This window comes from Elephantulus edwardii, unplaced genomic scaffold (assembly GCF_000299155.1).
Source record: "Elephantulus edwardii isolate Elephantulus edwardi_28Jun2011 unplaced genomic scaffold, EleEdw1.0 scaffold00279, whole genome shotgun sequence".
Lineage (NCBI taxonomy): Eukaryota > Metazoa > Chordata > Mammalia > Macroscelidea > Macroscelididae > Elephantulus > Elephantulus edwardii.
The window spans coordinates 585017-605975 of NW_006400029.1; the positions used below are offsets into that span (position 1 = coordinate 585017).

The 20959-nt window shown below is 41.9% G+C and overlaps 1 protein-coding gene and 1 pseudogene across 1 annotated transcript in view; one reads left to right on the plus strand and one right to left on the minus strand.

Annotated features, from left to right (window-relative positions):
- The window catches only part of ADAM18 (ADAM metallopeptidase domain 18), a 121708-nt gene that overhangs the window by 46140 nt on the left and 54609 nt on the right, over positions 1 to 20959 (minus strand). The window contains exon 12 of the mRNA XM_006900302.1: positions 3179 to 3315. Coding sequence (XP_006900364.1) covers positions 3179 to 3315 — 137 coding nt within the window. The remainder of the gene's footprint in view (positions 1 to 3178; positions 3316 to 20959) is intronic.
- Positions 5361 to 14112, plus strand: LOC102864561 (annotated as a pseudogene).

Here is a 20959-nt window from a genome sequence, read left to right on the forward strand (position 1 = left end):
TCAAAGTCATATTTTGGTTGCCTTGGATTTGGTTTAATTTTCCTCAGCTTTAGCAATCAAAAACCAGGAGGAGCTTAAAAAAATAATCCATAATAATGCAGATAAAGCAAACAAGACATTAGAGACTCTGGAAAAACAAGGAACCACAATCCAAAATACGAGGGCCAATGTTTCAGATATTTTCAGATTGATGGAGGGACACATGAACAGAGTTGAAGATGGAACACAGAACCAGTGAAACAGGAGATAGAATTGTCACCACTGATCTGCTAGAAAAAAATCAGAATCAAAGAGGAAGGGGGGGGGAAACCCAAGAATAATGTGGGACACTATCAAGAGAAATAGCATGTGCATAATCAGAGGCATGACAAGAGTCTAGAATAATAGTTACATAATAAAGTGGACTGGGAAAGGGGGGGATTGTATACAATGAAATAAAGCTTTTCTTTTTTCAAAGGGAAAAGTGAACTGGAGGGAGGGGTGGGCAGGGAGGAATATGTGTAAAAAGGAATGATTGGAAAAAAGGTTAAAATGTCCCTGAAAAAGAAAAAAAAAAAAGAAAACCCAAGAATAATGTGGGGCTTGATCAACAGGAATAACATGCACATATTCAGAATCCCAGAACAGGAAGAAGCAAGTAAAGGCACTGAGGAAGCCGTAGAATTACTAGAAGAAATCTTTCCAGGCATAATGAAGAATGAGAGAATATATATTGAAGAAACTGAGTAAACACCATATAGAATAGGCCTCAAAAGAAAAACACCAAGGCATATCATCATCAAATAAGCAAGAACCAAAGATAAGGAGAGAATTCTGAAAGCAGCAAGGGAGAAACAACCCATCAGGGAGAGCATATAAAAGTAAATTCCTATTTCTCATCAGAAACCATGCAAGCAAGAAGACAGTTAAATGACATATATCGAACTCAAAGAAGACAACTGTCAACCAAGAATACTGTATCCAGAAAAATTGTCCATCAAATATGAAGAAGAGATCAAGATAGTCTCAGAAACGCAGAACCTAAAGGACTTTGTAAAAAGAAGACCAGCATTTCAGGAAAAACTGAGAGACCTCCTTCTTACAGAGGTGCCGCAGAAAGCAAGATGGACCAAAGTAACTAGCAACAACACCTACTGGACTTAGTCAACCAATTGAGCAAAGTAGCAGGATAAAAGATCAATATAAAATAAAAAATCAGTAGAATTTCTGTACAGTGACAAAGAGAATACTGAACTGGAGCTAAGAAAACAATACTCATCACAATAGCTAATCACAAGACTAAATACTTGGGAGTAAATCGAACTAGAACCACATTTCTTCATGTGTTTATTAGCCATCTGAATGTCTTCTTTGGTGAAGTGTCTGTTCATATCCTGTGCCCATTTTTCAATTGGGCTATTTACATTTATCTTCTTGTTGTGCTCGAGTGTTTTATATAAATTCTAGATATAAGTCCCTTGTCTGACATGTCCTTACCAAATATTTTTTCCCAATCTGTGGCTTCCCTTTTTACCCTGTTGGAGAAGTTTTTTGATGTGTATAACGATTTGATTCTTAGAAGGTCCCGTTCATCTATTTTATCCTCTCCTGGTTATAGATTTTCCAGGATGCTTGGAAGACTGTTTATGTTGTGAATTAGGACTTCTAGGGTTCTTCCAAGCTTTTCTTTAATGACTCTTATAGTCCTTGGTTTTAGTCCTAGGTCCATAATCCACTTTGAGTTGGCTTTTGTGTATGGAGTGAGGTGTGGGCCTTGCTTGAGTTTTCTGCAGATAGTTTTCCAATTTTGCCAACACCATTTGTTAAAAAGGCTGTCATTTAATTTCCTTGTCAAAAATAAGTTGACCATAAGTAGATGGGCTGATTTCTAGATTCTCAATTCTATTCCCTTGATCTATGTGTCTGTTCTTGTACCTGTACCAAACTGTCTTGGCCACCACAGCAATGCAGTAGAATTTGCAATCAGGAGTGAGAAAAAATATGGAATGCTTCATGAATTTGCATGTCATCCTTGCGCAGGGGCCATGCCAATCATCTCTGTATCATTCCAATGTTAGTATATGTGCAGCCGAAGCGAGCACTATAATCTTTTTTCTATCTTATGTTGCCTATTGATCAAATGGTGAAAGTTTTTTTTTTATGTTGAAATATAATCCATATTGAAGACTGTCATCTTTTATTTTCTTCTGAAAATTGCTATTTTGTACCATTGAGTCAATTATCTAAACCATGCTTTATCCTTAGCTATCCTCATCATCTTTGATATATGTGAATCCTTTGTGATAGTCACTGCGTTACCTCACCTTTTGAGGACCTCTTTTATGTGGACCCTGACACCTTTGTAATCATGATGTCTTTTTCTAAGGCATTGTCCACCCTAACAACACACCCAAAGTATACAAGACAAAGCCTCACTATCCTTGCCTCCAAGGATTACTATTGTTTTCATCTACTTTTTCTTTTAATAAAATTTTATTTAAATCATCATTTTAATGAACATTTATAGAGAAGTTAGATTTTCATTAATTCATTGTTGCACATTTTATCCCCTAATCCTCCCTTCTCCCTCCTCCAGTTCACTTTTTTAAAATATTCATTCCTTGTTGTACAATTACCTCCCTCTCCCCCCCACACACACTCCCATTCCTTTTTACAGTGATCTATCTCTTATTCTAGGCTGTTATCATACATATAATGCCTAGTCATATGTTCATTTTAGTCTATCATCTACTTTTTAATGGTAGTATACACTATTGGGTATTGATTTTTATATAAATTATTCTTATTATTTTTGTTGTTGATCTACAGATTCTGTTGACGTACTTTTAAAGTCATAACATTCAAAAGAAGGTCAGTATTTTTTTCCTTTAACACTAGCTAAATTTACAATGATGCTCCATTGAATATAATAGATATCCAGCAATCAAAATAACATCAGTATCTTATATTTATGTACCATAGACTTCATAGATACTTATATTTTCCTAATTATTTTGAATACTTCTAGTTATAAGATTTACCATTTTCTGCAGTGTTTCTCCATTTCATTTACATGTATGTATGCAACCTAATTTTCTGATTTTTGGGGGAAGATAATATAAAAAGGATATTTTAAATTGTCTCATTTTATAAATAACCTCATAAAAGTCAATGGAAAATTAAGGGGGGAAAGTCTTACGGTGCTTCATGATTCATTATGCATGTTGCTCTTGGACATACACATTTCTTCATGTCATCATATGTTAGTCCTAAATTAAGGCCAAGTAATTGGGTTATAATAACTGCAAATCCTTCCAAACTAATTGAGTCTGGATACTAAAATAAAGAATATTGAAAATAAAAATTATTATATGGAAAATATACTCAAATATTAAATATAAGCAAATGATAACTTGAAATAAAAATTTAGTTACATTTAAATGTGTTGTATGTAAAAATAAATATATAATAATTTATTTTGATATGTTGCAGATATGTTACTATCAATTAAAGATCATGATACCAACCATGTGAAAATTAGCCAAACCACGAACATTTCTTCATTTAAATTTTATTAAAGTCATATTCTATAATATTTATGGATTTATTTAATTTTATCATTATATCAAATCAATACAATTAATAAATACTCTCTTAGTATATATCTGTAAATCAGTAAGATAGGTGGATCTAATAGGGCATTAATAAAAGTACTGAACTTTGTTTAAATCTATCACTTATATATTGTTTTTGTTCTTGTATGTGCCATCGAGTTTCTTGTGACTCATAGCAACCCTATGCTTAACAGCCCTAAATCCTCCTCTATCCTGTGCCAACTTTATTGTACATATTGTAATTATATTTAAAATAAGGAAAAGAAAATAAAAGTGAAATACATAATATACTCCTCAAATGCAGTTCATAAAAAGTACTTGTGGTGTTGTTATGTGCAGTCGAGTTGCTTGTGACTCACAGCAACCCTATGAGCTTTGAAGTTTGCCCTGTCCTGAGCCAGTCTCACTAATTTCAACACGCTGTACTCCATTGCCCTCGTTATCAATCCATCTCATCTAAGGGCTTCCTTTCCTGGTCTGTCCTTCCACCCTTTCAAGCATGAAAACCTTTTCCAAGGATCTGTCTCTCCTTACCACATGCTCAAAGTATGTGAGACAAACCTTCAAATTCCTAACATTTCACCCTTCTCAAGATAGACTTATTTGTTTTCTTGGTGGTCCATGCTATGTTCAAGACTCTTCTCCAGCAACACAACTCAAAGGTAGCAATTCTTCTTCTGTCATCCTTAGTCACTGTCTAACTCTCTGATGCGAAGACCCCTGCCTGAAACAGGTGCACCTTAGTCCCTAGACTTACATTGTTGCTTTTCAGTCTCTGGAAAGGTTCCTGACAATAGATTTACTTAATACAATTCATCTTTTGATTTCCTGCTGGTGCCAAGAATGTGGATTGTGGAGCTGAACAAGCTGTAACTGTTAACAACCTCAATCTTGTCTCCACCCATCATCATGCTGCCAATTGGCTCAGTAGTAAGAATCTTTGCCTTCCTGATGTTGAGCTTCAATCCATATTGAAGACAACAGTCCCTGATCTTTTGCAGCAAGTGCTTCAGATCCTATTCAGTTTCAGCAAGCAAGGCTGTGTCATCCACGTAACATAGGTTGTTGGTGAGTTTTCCTCCAATCCTGATGCCACATTCCTCCTTATAAAGCCCAGCTTCCTGAATGATCTGTTCTGCATATAGATAGAAAAGATATGGAGATAGGACACATCCCCAGCATACACCCATCCCAATTTTGAACCATGCAGTGTTTTCCTGCTCTGTTCTGGTAACTGCTTCCTGGTCCAAGTATTGGTTTCACATAAGCATGATCAAGTGTTCAGGGATTCCCCTTCTTTTCAGAGTTAACTACAGTCAGTATAAATAGTTGCAAAAAACTAATTTAAAAAATTTAATACCTTTTCCTGATAAAAACACTAAAATATAGGAATAGAGGGAAAAATATTCAGTATATTTAAAAGCATATATATATATAAATGAGAGTGGAGGTTGCGCCTCTGCAACCGAGTTTGCGGCTTGGAGACCCGTTTTTGCTGCCGCCTTTTTGCCACCTACTTTTCTGCCACCGCCTCCCTTGCCCCCACCACCTCCACCCTCCTCGACGTTCCTGCCGCCCCCACCACCATTGCTTCTGCCACCGCAGCCCCCATTGCAACGGCCGCCACGTCCACTGCCCCCTTCGCAGTTTGCTCCTTTCTCTTTACTTCTTTCGGACTCATCCGTTACAGGCTGCGCCGGACCCAGGGCTTCTACTCTGGAAAAGAAATCTTACTCGATCTCTCTCTCGCAGAACCAGGGCCCAGCCATGGCTGATGGTGGCAGGGGGATGGGCGTGGTGGGTGGAGGCACAGGCCAGGCCTCCCTTGGGGCAGTGTCTGGAGTGGGGGTGGGAGTGAGCATAGGCCCCATCAACCCCGCCTCATTGTCCCCAGGCGATCCGTAGTTCATAGCCCTCATTATGGAGCAGTTCAAGAGCCACTGCCTATTTGATAGCTTCTGCAGGGACTGCCTGGCTGATGTGGACACCAAGCCAGCTTACCAAAACCTGAGACAAAAAGTGGATAATATTGTGTCAACACACCTGGACAAGCAGGAATGGAATCCTACAATGAACAAAAAACAGTTGCAAAATGGTCTGAGATAGAATGTGGTTCAATCAGGGATGCTGGTGAGGGGACAGCACGGATCCCCATTTCTGGTGTCCGGCACCCCCCAGCCTGACTGAAGGGACAGTATGGACCCCCCAATTTGGGTGTTCGGTGTCCCCCCCCCCCCCCCCCCCGGGAGTCTAACACAAATTCAACCTTGAATAAAACTCATTAACTCCAGAGGCAGGCATGAGCCATAAAAATTCTTAGTTTTAGAAGCGGGCAATAAGGGTAAACACAAGGGCACTGGAAAGTCTCATGCGGCAGAGTCTTATCAGATTAAAAGTAATCGATTAACCGAGGCTACGTGGGCACCACTTTTGGTGCATTGGTCAGGAAAGCCCCTAAAGGACCTTGTCACACTGAGTGCCTAGATCTCAGGCTGGCCGGTAAGTTAAGTGAGAGTTCTCTATGTCTGATGTTTCTGTTGCTGTACTTGGTGGTTCGAACTGTGTTGAGCCAGAGACTCCTAGGCAGATGTGCCAAACGGGCTTCGCACTAGGGCAGTAGAGAGATGACTCGCGTCTGGCCCTCTCTCTGTTATAGGGGATTCTGTGGCCCTGGTTGAGTTAGAGGAACAAATCAGAGGGTCGCTACCGCCTCCCAGAGCCTGTACTCAGGAAAGTCTGGGCTGTGGTTTTGGTTCTGTTCCATGCACCTTATTGGTACTTCTCTGTGTCGTTTGTTCTTCTGTGTGTGAGTCTGATTGTCTATGTTCTTGTGGTAGAAGAAATGGGGCAGACCAAGTCAACACCTTTAGGTCTCGTTTTAGACCGTTTCAAAGAGGATATAGGTGTGGCAGCCGGACTAGGGGTCCACGTGGTGAAAAAGAAAATGCTTGTTCTTTGCAGGAATAAGTGGCCCGCCTATGGCGTCGGGTCGCCAGAAGAGGGCACTCTCCACCTGCCCACTATCCACCGAGTCAAGGACATTATATTAAAAAAACCTGGTCACCCAGATCAGGTGGCCTACATCCTCACATGGCAAACCTTAGTGGAAGAGCCACCTTCATGGTTAAAGTCTTTTCTTCACCTTACAGGAGCGGTTTTGGCTGAAGCGACTGCTAAAGGGGAACCTAAAAAGGAGAAGGAGCCCAGATCTGTCCTGCTTCCCTCTGCACCAGCGGAGGAAGAGATTCTCCTTCCCCCACCCTATCTACCCCAAGTTACTAAGAGAGAGTGAGGAGTGGAAGGGGGGGGGGTTCTGGGGAGCCCACCCCACACCTGGGCTCAAACGCAACGTGAGGGACTACCCCACCGTTCTGCCCTTATGTACCATGGGTCCTCCAAACTCCCAGGGCGAACAACAGTTGGTCCAGTGGCCGTTCTCCACTAGTGATCTGTGCAACTTGGAAATGCAGGACCCTAAGTTCTCTGAGAAACCCGCAGCCCTTGTTGATTTGTTAGATTCTGTCCTCTTACTCACCAGCCCACCTGGGAGGACTGCCACCAATTATTACAGGTCCTGTTCACCAAGGAAGAGAGGGAGAGGATTTGCACTGAGGTGCGAAAAATGTTTCCGGGCCCACCACGAATTTGGACCTTATCAACAAAGGGTTTCCCCTAACTCAGACGGACTGGGATCTCAACACGGAGGAAGGTAAGGAGAGGTTAAAGGTCTACCGCCAGGCTCTTATGAAGGGCCTCCAGGCAGCAGCCAGGCAGCCCACTAACTTATCTAAAGCAAGCCAGGTTGTTCAGGGAAGGGACGAGTCACCAGGGGCTTTCTTGGAAAGACTCTTAGAAGCCTACCGAACCTACACCCCATTGGACCCAGAAGTGTCTGTGAACCGCTCTGTCACTCTGGCCTTTGTGAATCAGTCAGCACCAGATATTCGAATCAAGTTACAGAGACTGGAAGGATTTAAAGGTAAGAGGCTAGCCAAATTAATGGCAGTAGCAGAAAAGGTTTTCAATAACAGAGAAACTCCAGAAGAAAGGTAGGTGTGAGGCTTAGCAAAAGTCCTGCTCACTGCCTCGACCAGAGAGGGGGAACAGAGAAAAGACTTAAAAAAAAACTAGCTTATAGAAAGAACCAACGGAGGGAAGTAAACAGACCCTGCTTGCAGAAGGATCAGTGTGCCTACTGCAAGAAAATAGGGCACTGGAAAAATGAATGCCCAGAACACGGGTCCGCACCACAGGCTAAAGTGTTGGAATTGGAGGAAATAGATGCATAGGGGCAACAGGCCTCGGAACTCCTCTGTGAGCCCTGGGTAACGTTAAAAGTGGAAGGGAAGTCTGTTAAATCACTGGTGGACATGGGACCCAACATTCTATCCTAAAACAGTCCATGGGGCCAATGTTGGGGAAGCGAACTTGGGTACGGGGGCTACAGGAATGGACTTATGTTCATGGACTACCCGACGAACAGTAGATCTAAACAAGGGTTGGGTATCCCACTCCTTCATGGTCATTCCTAATTGCCCGTACTCTCTACTGCGTCAAGATCTGTTGACTAAAGTGGGAGCTCATATCCACTTCAAGCCAGAAGGAGTCTCAGTAACAGACCATACAGGGGAACCGATTCATGTCTTAACCATGGCTATTGTAGATGAATATAAACTGTTAACTGTCTGCACGAGACAAAAGGATCTGGAGGACCAAGCAGTGCTACTGAAACACCGGACAAAAAGTATCCCAGAGGTTTGGGCAGAGACTGGGTAGCCGGAGCTTGCCAAGTCCCCGTCATAGTGCAGTTAAAAGCAAATGCTACCCTGTATGAGTAAAGCAGTACCCCATGCCCAGAAAAGCCAAAGAAGGAATCACTTCACACATCCGACATCTGAGAAAGCTGGGTATCTTGACCCCCTGCCACTTGGCCTGGAACACCCCTCTGTTGCCTGTGAAACAACCTAACACTGGACACTACCGGCCAGTACAAGATCTTAGAGAAGTCAATACGCTGGTCAAGGACATGCATCCAACAGTCCCTGTACACACTCTTTAATACCCTCCCTCCTGGGTGGAGCTACTATACCGTGTTAGACCTCAAAGATGCATTCTCTGTCTGCCCCTTGTGAAGGTCAGTCAGCTGCTCTTTGCCTTCATATGGACAGACCCAGAAGATGGGTTCAGTGGACAGCTGGCTTGGCCTAGAGTCCCAATGGGCCCTTAAAAATATCTCCAGAAGTTTTCAATGAGGCCCTCCATGAAGATCTAGTTGAGTACCGGCAAACTCACCCAAATATTAGTCTGTTACAGTGTGTAGATGACCTCATAACCACCGCAGAAACCCAGGAGGAGTGCCAGACAGTGACCAAGGATCTCCTCAGACTGCTGGGAAAGCTTGGTTACCGAGTATCTGCTAAAAAAGCACAGCTGTGCTGGACAGAGGTTAAGTATCTTGGGTACACACTCGGTGGGGCGGGGGCAGAGATGGTTAACAAAGGCTCAAAAAGAGATCAAAAGAATTCAAAAAGAATTCCCTGGCCAACCAGCCTTGGGGAAGTAAAAGAATTCTTGAGGTTGGTGGGGTTTTGTAGACTATGGATCCCGGGGTTCGCAGAAATGGCATGGCCCCTGTACGAGGCGACCAGAGGGGGACAAAAACCCCCTAAAGAATGGACTGAACAGATGGAGGGGGCCTTCACAAGCATAAAAGCCGTTCTCTTGAATGCTCCCACCCTGGTTTTGCCTGATGTCACCAAGCCCTTCCACCTGTTTGTAGACGAGAGGAAAGGTGTGGCAAAGAGAATCCTGACCCAGGACCTGGGCCCCTGGAAGTGAGCAGTGGCCTATTTGTCAAAAAAACTAGACCTGGTAGTGGCAGGATGGCCTCCATGCCTCAGAATCTTTGCAACCACTGCCCTCCTGGTCAAAGACGCTGACAAACTGACTCTGGGCCAAGATCTCAAGGTAACCACTCCCCACGCTCTCGAAGGGGTTTTACAACCAACGCAAGGCTTTGCTCCTTAACCCTCCCCCCCCCCCCCGTGGTGCAGTTCATGACCAGCAGCACTCTCAACCCAGCTACCCTGTTACCAGACCCAGACCTCGATGGGCCCATACAAGATTGCAGGGAAATCCTAAGCTACTTGAAGGGCGCCCGGCCCGATTTAAAGAACTCGCTCCTCCCAGGGGCTGAAGTAAAGTGGTATACAGATGGCAGCAGCTTCGTCAAAGATGGCATCCAGTATGTGGGGGCGGCGGTTACAACAGAAGAAGCCACTGTGTGGGCAGAGCCCCTACCAGCAGGTACGGCCACCCAAAGGGCAAAATTGATAGCTTTAACCAAAGCCCTTCAGCTGGGAAAGGGCCAGCAGCTAAATTTCTACACTGATAGCCGATATGCCTTTGGCACCTTACACGTGCACAGGGCCATCTATAGGGAGAGAGCTCCTCACCGTTGAAGGTGAAACTGTTAAAAACAAACAAGAAATATTAAGACTACTCCAGGCAGTATGGATGCCTTAGGAACTGGCAGTCATGCACTGCCCCAGGCATAAAAAAGGAGATGAATTGGTTACCAGGGGAAACAATCAGGCAGATAAAGCTGCTCTACAGGCAGCATTTCAGGTATCCAAGACCCTGATTTCTCAGGTGCCCCAGATGATGGCTCCAACACTACCAGAGATCTCAGAATACGCTGAAAAATATTTACAACAAATCCACTCATATGCCAAAGCATATGAAGAGGTGGTTTCATACTGCTGAAGGAAAAGTCATACTTCCTTCAACTTTCACCAAACAATTAATTCAACAAAAACACTGAAGCACCCACCTGGGAGTAAGGAAAATTGAAGATCTACTCCAGAGAGCCGACCTCAAGGTATTTGATCTTCAGCCTAAAGTGGAGGAGGAAGTATCCAAGTGCCACATGTGTCAGATGATCAACGCCAAAAGTAAAGGTAATGCTGGGCTGGGGCATAGAGAAAGAAGGACTAAACCTGGAGTCAGTTGGGAAGTAGACTTCACGGAAATTAAGCCAGGACTGTATGGGTACCAGTATTTGCTGGTGTTTATTGACACCTTCTCAGGATGGACGGAAGCTTTCCTCACGAAGGGGGAAACCACCACCACAATAGTCAAGAAGCTGTTAGAAGACATCATTCCAAGGTACAGCTTTCATATGCTTTTGGGGTCAGATAATGGACCTGCCTTTGTCTCCCAGGTGACTCAGAAACTAGTAAAAGCAGTAGGGGCTAATTGGAAACTCCATTGTGCCTACCATTCCCAAAGTTCGGGACAGGTAGAGAGAATGAATCAGACTCTAAAAGAAACCTTTTAGCCAAGTTGACCCTTGAAACTGACAGTGAAAGAGTATCTGTCCTTCCCTTTGCTCTTTTTCAGGTTTGTAACTCCCCGAACACCTTAGGGTTAACCCCTTTTGAAATTATGTATGCCAGGCCCCCACCTTTACTGCCTAATATAAAAGCAGAAGTCATAGCTGAATTTGATAATAAAAAATTTCTCTCCTCTTTACAAGCTCTGTTCTGAGTACAGGAGTGCCTCTGGCCCCACTGTGGGCCATTTATAATGCGTCATCCCCAACGCCGTACCCGTTCCAGCCTGGCAACTTGGTAATCATCAAGAGACACCGAAAGGAAACTCTAGAGCCCAGTTGGAAGGGACCATACACTGTGATCCTGACCACACCCACTGCAGTCAAAATTGACAGAGTTCCAGCTTGGATACACTACTCCCACGTGAAGCCTGTCAATCTACCCACAAACCCTGATGACCCCGCACCTGAGACCAATGCAAAGGCATGGCAAGCTGTCACACACCCACGAAATCCACTCAAGCTAAGGGTTCAGAAAATTTGACTTTGCTTATTCCCTGTGGCTGTTTCCTCATCCTCTTAACTGCCCTACTTGGAGCTCAGGCTGCCTCAGATACAAATCTACACAAGGCAGTTACTACCAAGTGGACACTTCTGGGTCCAAAAGCCTTCCTGCACAACTTGGGGAGGAAGGTACTAACGTTAATGTTAACTGGGCCAGCAAGTACTACTTTTCTGGTTTTCTATGTGGACCTTTGTACCCTAGCTGGCCCCATATGGAAAAGTCTGGGGATAAGCAGTAGAGGCTGCCCACCCTATCACAGCATGTGAGGCACTGTGGCGGCTTGTGGAAACGACTATCAGGAACTGTGGCTTTCAGCTATTAGGTTTTATGTTTGCCCAGGGACAAATGACTACGGGACTTATGGGCGGGGCAGAAAGTTTCTTTTGTAATGAATGGAGCTGTGAAACAAATGTGCCATGGGAATATATCAACTAGGATTTTATTCAGGTTAGTGGAACCAAAATCCTGACATCACCAAGGAAAAGAAACCCTATCTCTATTTTGTTAACAGAAAAGGGGCAAACGGGTAGGGGTTGGGGAGCTGGGAAGGTCTGGGGCCTAATACTGTATGAAGCTGGATATGATAGAGGGTTCTTATTCTGAATCCGAAAACAAGTTGTTCCAGCCAGACCCCGCCCTGTAGCTATAGGCCCAGCCATATCAAAAGAGCCTGACTCAAAGACCCTAATGTCAGGCCCTGCCTCGAACATTTCTTCTTTTTATCCCCTATTGAGGCAGTCTCTTCTGAGATAAATGATGCACCCATTTTGTTTAAAATACTTAACTATACTTCTAATTTCATCAACTTACATCAAATCAAAGGATTGCTGGCTTTGCCTAGTCCCCAGGCCCCCTTATTATACTGGCTGGGCTATCTCAGGTGACTTATGGAGACCCTCCCAGAGCCCTCTGAAGTGCTCTTGGGGAAATTCTCCAGCCATTACCCCCTGGGAAAGGACTGTGTATAATAGGAAAAGGAGGGAAGCTGGATGACTTTCCCCACCTTAGCCATCTCTGTAACCATACAATTGTAGGACAGCTAACAGCCCTTATCTTTTGCCCCCTAATGGGACGTGGTGCGCTTGCACAACAGACTTAACTCCTTGCGTCCATCAACACGTACTCCATAGTACTAGCCTATGTGTCCTAGTTACCCTAGTTCCCCAAGTATATTACCTTCCCTTCAATTCCTATTTAGAAATAGTTCCAGATTACCACAGGGAAAAACGAGATTTGGGGGCCTCCGTGACTCTCCTCACAATGCTAGTTGGATCTGGTATTGCTGTGGGAATCAGAAGGGGAACTGCTGCCTTACTTAAAGGAGACCAAAGTTTCCAAGTTTTAAGCAACCTTATAGATTCAGACCTTGCACAGTTAGAAAAATCCATTCACCATCTAGAACAGTAACTAGACTCTTTAGCTGAGGTTGTACTAAAGAACCACAGAACCACAGAGGTTTAAATCTTCTTTTTCTGCAGCAAGGGGGGCTCTGCCAGGTCATGGGAGTAAAATGTTGTTTCTAAGCCAATAACTCAAGTATTGTAAGGGACAGTGGCTCGGAAAAAAAACTAGAGGACCGAGCTAAAGTTAGAAAGCAAAATAAAAATTGGTATGAGTCCTGTTATCTTAGTTTCCCTGGCTGACTACCCTGGTATCAGCATTGATCGGGCCCTTTTTGCTCCTCCTAACAGTCTTCACATTTGGGCCATGTGTAACAATTATGCTAGGTAAATTTATACAAAAGCGCATCTCCACAGATCAGCTTATGGTCTTGCAGACTCAATGTGAACAGCTCTGTTCTATAGCCCAGGAGTCAGAAACTCATTTGGACACAGGGGGGGAAGGAGGGGTCAACATGGACCCCCATTTGGGTGTCTGGCACCCCCCAGAGCCTGACTGAGGGTACAGCATGGACCCCCCCCATTTTGAGTGTTCAGTCCCCCCGGAGCCTAACCCAAATTCAACCTTGAACAAAACTCATTAATTCAAGAGGCAGGCACAAGCCATAAAAATTCTTAGTTTTAGCAGTGGGCAATAAGGGTAAACACAAGGGCACCGGAAAGTCTCATGAGGCAGAATCTTATCAGATTAAAAGTAACCAAATAACTGAGGTCACGTGACTCTGGGAAAGAAGCATATGTGATACAAAGAGGGCAGAGGCGGGCAGATAAGCCAGCCAATTAGAAGCTGACCCACATAACTGATTCCCCTGCCCACCAACCATGTTCCCAATTACCCCGCCAAGCAGAAGCACCCAGGAAGGCCTTAAAAATCATGACACAGGCAAATTCACCCTCTGGCTCTCTTGTTTGCTATCTTGCCACTGAGGGAGAGAGCTTCCACATGTGGAAAAATTATTAATTATTCTACAGAAAAAATAATGCTCTTTGTTTTTACTTGCATTAATAAGTTCCTTTTGGGCGGCACTTTCGTGGACATGACAACTGGAGTAAACAGAATTATATCCCAGGTGGTAGATCCAAAACTAAACCACATATTCAGTCCACAAGTAGAACAAGCAGTTCATGAGTTCCTGGCAGCCCAGAAGAAAAGCCCCACCAGCCCCTCCTCTAGAACCTGAGAGCCAGGATCCCATGGCTCCGTCCCAGGAGGCATCTTAAGAGTATGCCTGACTGTTTAAAGCTGTGAAGAACTGGTTTCAACTTCTTATGAGCCCAACTTCCAGATGAAGACAGGCCAAGGTCTTTACTGACTTGAAGATTTCAGCCTTGACCATGGGGCAATTTCCAGGCTACCAGGGAGCAAGTTTGACAGAAAATGGACCAGGTGCCCCAGATTGTGCTTCCATCTAGCTAGCATATCCAGGGGGATGACACTTAGGTGACACTACAGAGAACAACACTACAGCAGTCTGAGGCTGTCCTGAAACAAACCTTTATGCTTGAACTTGTGGTTGGATTTTAGGATCACTAGGGGTGGGGGGGGGACCAGACAAACCAAAAAACTGCAATGAAGGGTTTTTGATGCAGTCCCAAAGATGCAATGTCAATAACTAGGAATTGCAGGAAATGTTAGTTGGAGATGGGAATATGGCAATGTTATTTGATAGGGTTTTTTTTTTTTACTTGCAAACTAGAATTTATAAACCATTAGCATCAAATGGCCTTAAAGTCACTGTGACCTTCTTTCATATGAAATCTGTGGCCAGGTTCCTCTCTTGGTATAAGGTGGGAAAATCTGGAGCCCAAGAGCAAGGGAGGAAATTCACTTCCTAAGTTTAAGAAGAAGAACCATAGGCTGACTAGGATTTTTTCCAATCATGCAAGGACTAGTGAGTCATGGTGTGTTTCTTCTGTAGGTTGGTTTTTGTTTTGAAATGTTACTAAATTTCCTAAATAAAAAAAAATAATCTGAAAAAAGCATATATATATATATGTATATATATATATAAAGCTTAATAACCAATTTTGCTCTCAGTAGAAAGACATTGTGGGCATCCATTGTTTGAAAGGGAATCAGACAGATTAGTCCTTTATCACTATTCCTATTTAAGACTATATTGGAAACCCTATGTAATCATTAGAGTAAGAAAAGGAAATAAAATATATCTAAATTGACAAAGAGAAAAAGAATCTCTACTAGCAGATCCTCAACACTGGACCAATAGGTAACATCATGATAGATGAAAAAGGTTTGAGACTGTAAACAACCTCATCTTACAAGGATTCTCAATTAATATACTTGGTACCAGCACTCAGGAGATCAGGAGACATAATATACTAGGGAAGTCTACAGACAAGGACCTCTCCAAATTATTGACACATAATGACATCAGTTTGAAGATAAAGGTGCACCTGATCCAGCCCATAGTCTTTTCAGTCACTTGCTATGCATCTGAGACATGGATAATGACTAAGGGTGAATTGATGCCTTTTAGTTGTTTGTTGCAGAAGAGTAATTAATATCCCTTGGACTACCAAAAGAACAAACAAGTATGCCTCGGAAAAAGTGCATCCAGAGTGCTTCTTGGAGGGAAAGATGATGCTTCATCTCACATACTTGGGTCACAGTGCTAGAAGAGGTTACTCCTTGAAGAGAGATATCATGTTTGGCAAGGTGGAAGGACAGCAAATGAGAGGAAGACACTCAACCAGGTAGATTGATACAGTGATTGCAGCAAAGGATTAAAGTATGTTGGAAATTGTGAAGTTGGCACAAAACAGAGCAATGTCCAAGCAACAAATGCTGGCGAGGTTGTGGAGAAACTGTTGGTTATTCACTGTTGATGGAAATGTAAAATGGTGCAACAATTGTGGAAGGCGGTATGGCGCTTTCTCAAAGAGTTGCAAATAGAAATACCATTTGACCCAGCAATTCCATTACTGGAAATTTACCTCAAAGAGACCATAACTGCCACCCAAGCAGATATATGCACACCCATGTTTATCGCAGCTTTGTTCACAATAGCAAGGAGCTGGAAACAACCTAAGTATCTATCAACAAATGAATGGAAAGACAAGCTGTGGTATATTCACACAGTGGAATATTACGCTGCATTGAAAAACAAGGAACTAATGAAATATTATTCAAAATGGGTGATCCTGGAGGACATTATGCTGAGTGAAATATCTCAGCAACAAAGGGACAGACACTGCATAGTGCCACTGTTGTAAAATGAGACTGACATCGGTATTGGGGAGAGTCTGAGAAAGATAGGATAAATAATGTATACTGCATTGAAACAGATGAGGAAGAAAACTGTATAAAAGGGAAATGTGATTAGGTATTATTGTCATGACAGGAGTCCAGAATGAAGGCTCCATAGTAGAGTGGACCTGGGGGAAGGGATTGTAAAACAGTGAAAGAATTTTTCTTTTACTTTTCAAAGAGAGCAGTGTGCTGGGGGGAGGGCTGGGCAGGGAGGAAAGTGCAACAATGAACGAATGGAAATTCAAAGTCTCTGTAAATTTTCATTAAATAAAAAATTATTTAAAAAATAGAGCAATGTTCAGATCAGTTGCTCATAGGGTCTATAGGGGTCATGTTCAACTTGACAGCATCTAACAACAACAACAACAACAACGTGATTCTATATATAGAAAACAGCAAAGGCTAAAGAAGAAAATTATTCTAAGTAATTGAATGAGTCAGCAAAGTGGCAGAGTGTAGAAACATCCATCACAAACAAATTGATGAATTTCTTTATGGTTACAAAGGGACCTCTGAAAAGGAAATAAAGCATTTACATCAGCCACCCAAAAGATTAGAAACTTAGATATGAATGACTATACAAAGAAAACTACAAAACACTACTAAATTAAAAACCGAGAGATCCACAGAAATGGAAAATATACTATATTCATGAAAAAGACAAATTTGCATTGTGAAAATGGCAATATTCTCTAACACAATCTACAGATACAATGCAATCTTGATCCAGATCTCATCATGATTTTCCAAAGAGATGACAAAATAATCATCAGCTTAGAATGGTAAAGACAAAGGTTCTGGATTAGCAAAGTGATACTGAAGAAGAAAAACAAAATATGAAGCCTTACATTCCTGATCTCAAAACCTACTAAAAAGCTATAAAAATCAAAACAGTTTGGTATTGGGAAAGGGTTCATAAGATAATGGAATATAATTGAGAAGTCAGAAAAAGATCGATCCACTGATGGACAGAGAGAAGAAATCCACTAATTTGTGAAAAGACAATCTCTTTGTGGCAAAATTGGATAGAGAGTTGCAAAAAATTGAAAAAATACTTATACCTCACATCATATATAAAAATTAACTCAAGATAGATTAAGGACCGAGGCATACAATTTAAAACTACAAAGACTGTCAAAGGAAAAATTCAGATATCAGAAGGATGTCTATTTGTGTTTTATTGACTATGCATATCTATTTGACTGTGTGAATCAGAACAAATTGAGAACACTGAGAAGAATGGAAATTCCATAATACTTATGTTCATGAGAAATCTATACCTAGAGTAGGAAGCTGTTTGTCAAACCCAGCAAGGGAACACTTATATGATTAAAAATTAAGAAAGGATTATATTCAGGGGTGTATTCTTACTTCATAACTTTTCCATTTATACTCAGAAAAAATAACTTAGGGGGCTGGGCTTTCTCATTATTTTTTGGACTTTCTTGCTATTCTTATTAAGAAGAATATGGCATAAGGTTTGGAGGAAAATTTATCAACAACCTGTATTATATTGATGACACAAATTTGCATTATGAAAATTACACAACCTTACTTGCAAAAACTGAGGAGGACTTGAAGTGTTTGTGGCAGAAAGTCAAGGACTGCAGTCTTCAATACGGATTGCAGCTCAACATCAAGAAAACAAAAATTCTCACCACTGGGCCAATTGGCAACATGATAGATGGAGAAAAGATTGAGTTTTTAACAATTTCATCTTGATTGAATCCACAATCAACATTCTTGGCACCAGCAGTCAGGAAATCAAAAGACAACTTGCTTTAGGAAAATATGCTGTCACGGACCTCTCCAGAGTGTTGAAGAGCAATAGCATAAGTCTTGAGAGGAAAGTATGCCTAATCCAGACCATACATTTAGCAATTGCTTGCTATTCACCTGAGAGCAGGACAATGACTAAGGGTGACAGAGAAAGAATCAATGCCTTTGAGTTTTGGTGCTTGTGATGTACCACGGGCTGCCAAGAGATCTGTCCTGGAGAAGGTGAAGCCAGCCTGCTCTTTGGAGGCAAGGATTTTGAAACTCTGTCTCACTTACTTTGGGCATGTTGCTAGGAAGGACCAGTCCTTTTAGAATGACTGTTTAGAAGGGTGGAGGGTCAGCCAAGGAAAGGAAGAACCTAGATAAAAAGGGTTGACCCAATGACTGTGTGAATGGGGTCAGGTGTGTTAGAGACAGTGCGTTTGGCTCAGAATAGGGCAAGGGTCAGGGGTTTTTTTTTGTTGTTTTTTTTTTCTATATTTTATTAATTTTCATAAACATTTACAGAGATTTTGGGTTTCCATTCATTCATTGTTGCACTATTCTCTCTACCCTCCTCCCGGTTTGTTCTTGTCCAAATGCCACAGTGCTTGTCAAAGCCAGTTCCGATTAATCTTCTTTGTCAGTGTGTCCTTTGCCATTCCCTATCACTCCTCCCTGAGAGAGACTTCACCCTGAGTCATAAGGAAAAGGGGATGGCGTATTCTCTTAGCTACTTCCTGCTGAAAAGGGATGCTGTGGGTTTCAGGGTGAAGATCTTCTCTCACTACTCTAAAGGGCCCCTTTAGCAGTAGGAAACACATAGACTATTATGGAGATTGATTTTGGAATTTAGATGCACTCGTATTGATTGTGCTTGGCCGTACATGTTCATATCCTTGAAGATGTATCATGGGGGTGTTGCAACCTAGAAGACACAAATTTGACTAACAAGTTATAAGTACATGAGTCCAAAAATTATGGAAAAGTAAAAGAAAAGATTCTTTCATTTTTTTTTTTAATGGAGTCAATGTGAGTCATGGTCAACCCAAAGGCACAAAACAACAACAACAACATTAAGGATATATGTCAATTATCAAAGGCAACTGCACAGTTAACAGAGGATAAACTAGATACTTTGGTGGTTATTTTATGCTGTTGAATGAGCACAAAGACATAGCTGACTCTCCAGGGAGTTTTTAGAAACAGTAAATCAGAGGAGGAAATTGTCCATCTTTATTCCACAGAGAAACTGGTGGATTTGAACTGCATGCCTTTAAGTTGGTAGCACCACTCCTTACCTATAAGCCACCAGAGCTATTGAGAAACTTGGGATTTCCTAAAAATGAAATAATTATATGCATCAAAAACTTCTCCCAAAGAGAACCTACAGAGAAGGGAAAAAAATATTTGACCATGGAAGAGGCTCATGTCTAAAAAGTGTAGAAAATTTCAAAACCTCAACAAGGAAAAACACTTTTAAAAGTGAGCATAGGATGTGGATAGACATTTCATCTTAGAAGAGATTTATATGGAAAAGAAAGACTTGAGAGATGTTTTCAAGATCATTAGCTACTGTGTTGCTGTTCTTGGGTGCCATAGAGACACCTATGTCTCATAATGATCCTGTGAACAACAGATCTGAATCCTGCTCTATTCTGTATCATATTCATCCTCTTTGCCACACTTGAGCCCATTTTTAGAGTGAGTCGCTGTTTCATTAGAGGGCTCCTTAGAGGCAAGGATCAATTATAAAATTTTGTTTCACTTTCAATAAAACACATAGACATCTTTTCAGTGTTCTCTGATGTTAGTCAAGATCCATTTGACGTTAGCAGAGATAATCCATATTCCACATTTTTTTTTCTGAATCAGCTTCCATTTCTGGCAATTCCCTGTCAATGTAATGCTCTGTTCAATTTTAAAATAACCTTCATCACGAATTTTCCTTGTTAATTTTATTAACAATGTTGGGGTTTTTTTAGGTTCTATCAATGTAACTATGAATCATAGCAACACTGTAAACAATAACAGACTGGAAACTTGCCCTATTCTGTATCATCATCATAACCTGTCATGCATAAACTCATTGTTGTAGAGTCTGTGTCAATCAATTTCACTGAGAGTCTTTTCTTTCACTGGTCCTCTACCTTCCTCAGAATGGTGTCTTTTTATAAGGACTAAGTTCATTTTAGCAACATTTCCAAAGGATTGTCAAACTCTGTGAGCCAAAGTTTCATAATCCATCCTTACTTCTATGGAGCACTCTGATTCCACTTCATTCAAGACAGATTTATTTGTTCCTTTGTCAGTTCATGGTACATTCAGTATTCTTCTCTAACACTACAATTAGAAGAAATCAATCTTCAGTTTTCCTTATTCAATACTTTTATATTAAATATGTTGTTGTTGTTATGTGCCATTGAGTCACTTGAGACTCATAGCCACCCTATGTTCAACATTCCTAAACTCTATTCTGTCCTGTGCCAATTGCACCATCTCCAATACAACCATCCCAATTACCCCAGTCACTGAATCAATCCACCTCATAGGAAGCCTTCCCCTTCTGTGCTGTCCCTCCACCCAACCAAGCATGATGTCCCTCTCCAAGGAACTGTCCCTCCTTGAAACATGTCCAAAGTATGTTAGACAGAGCCTTAGAATCCTTGCATCCAAGGAGCAGCCTGGTTTGACCCTTTCCAGGATGAATCTGTTTGTTTTCCTAGCAGCCCATGGTACTCTCAATACTCTTCTCCAGCACCACAGCTCAAAGGTATCAATTCTCCTTCTATCCTCCTTAGTCATTGTCCAACCCTCTGATGCATAACAAGTGATAGCAAAGACCATGGCCTGTATCAGACGCACCTTAGTCTCCAAAGAACACCACTGCTCTTCAGTACTTTGGAGAGGTCCCCAACAGAAGAATTTCCCATGGCAATACATCTTCTAATTTCCTGGTTACTGGACTGTGGAGCCAAGCAAACTGACGTTGTGAACAATCTCAATCTCTTCACCATCCATCCTGATGCTGCCAATTGG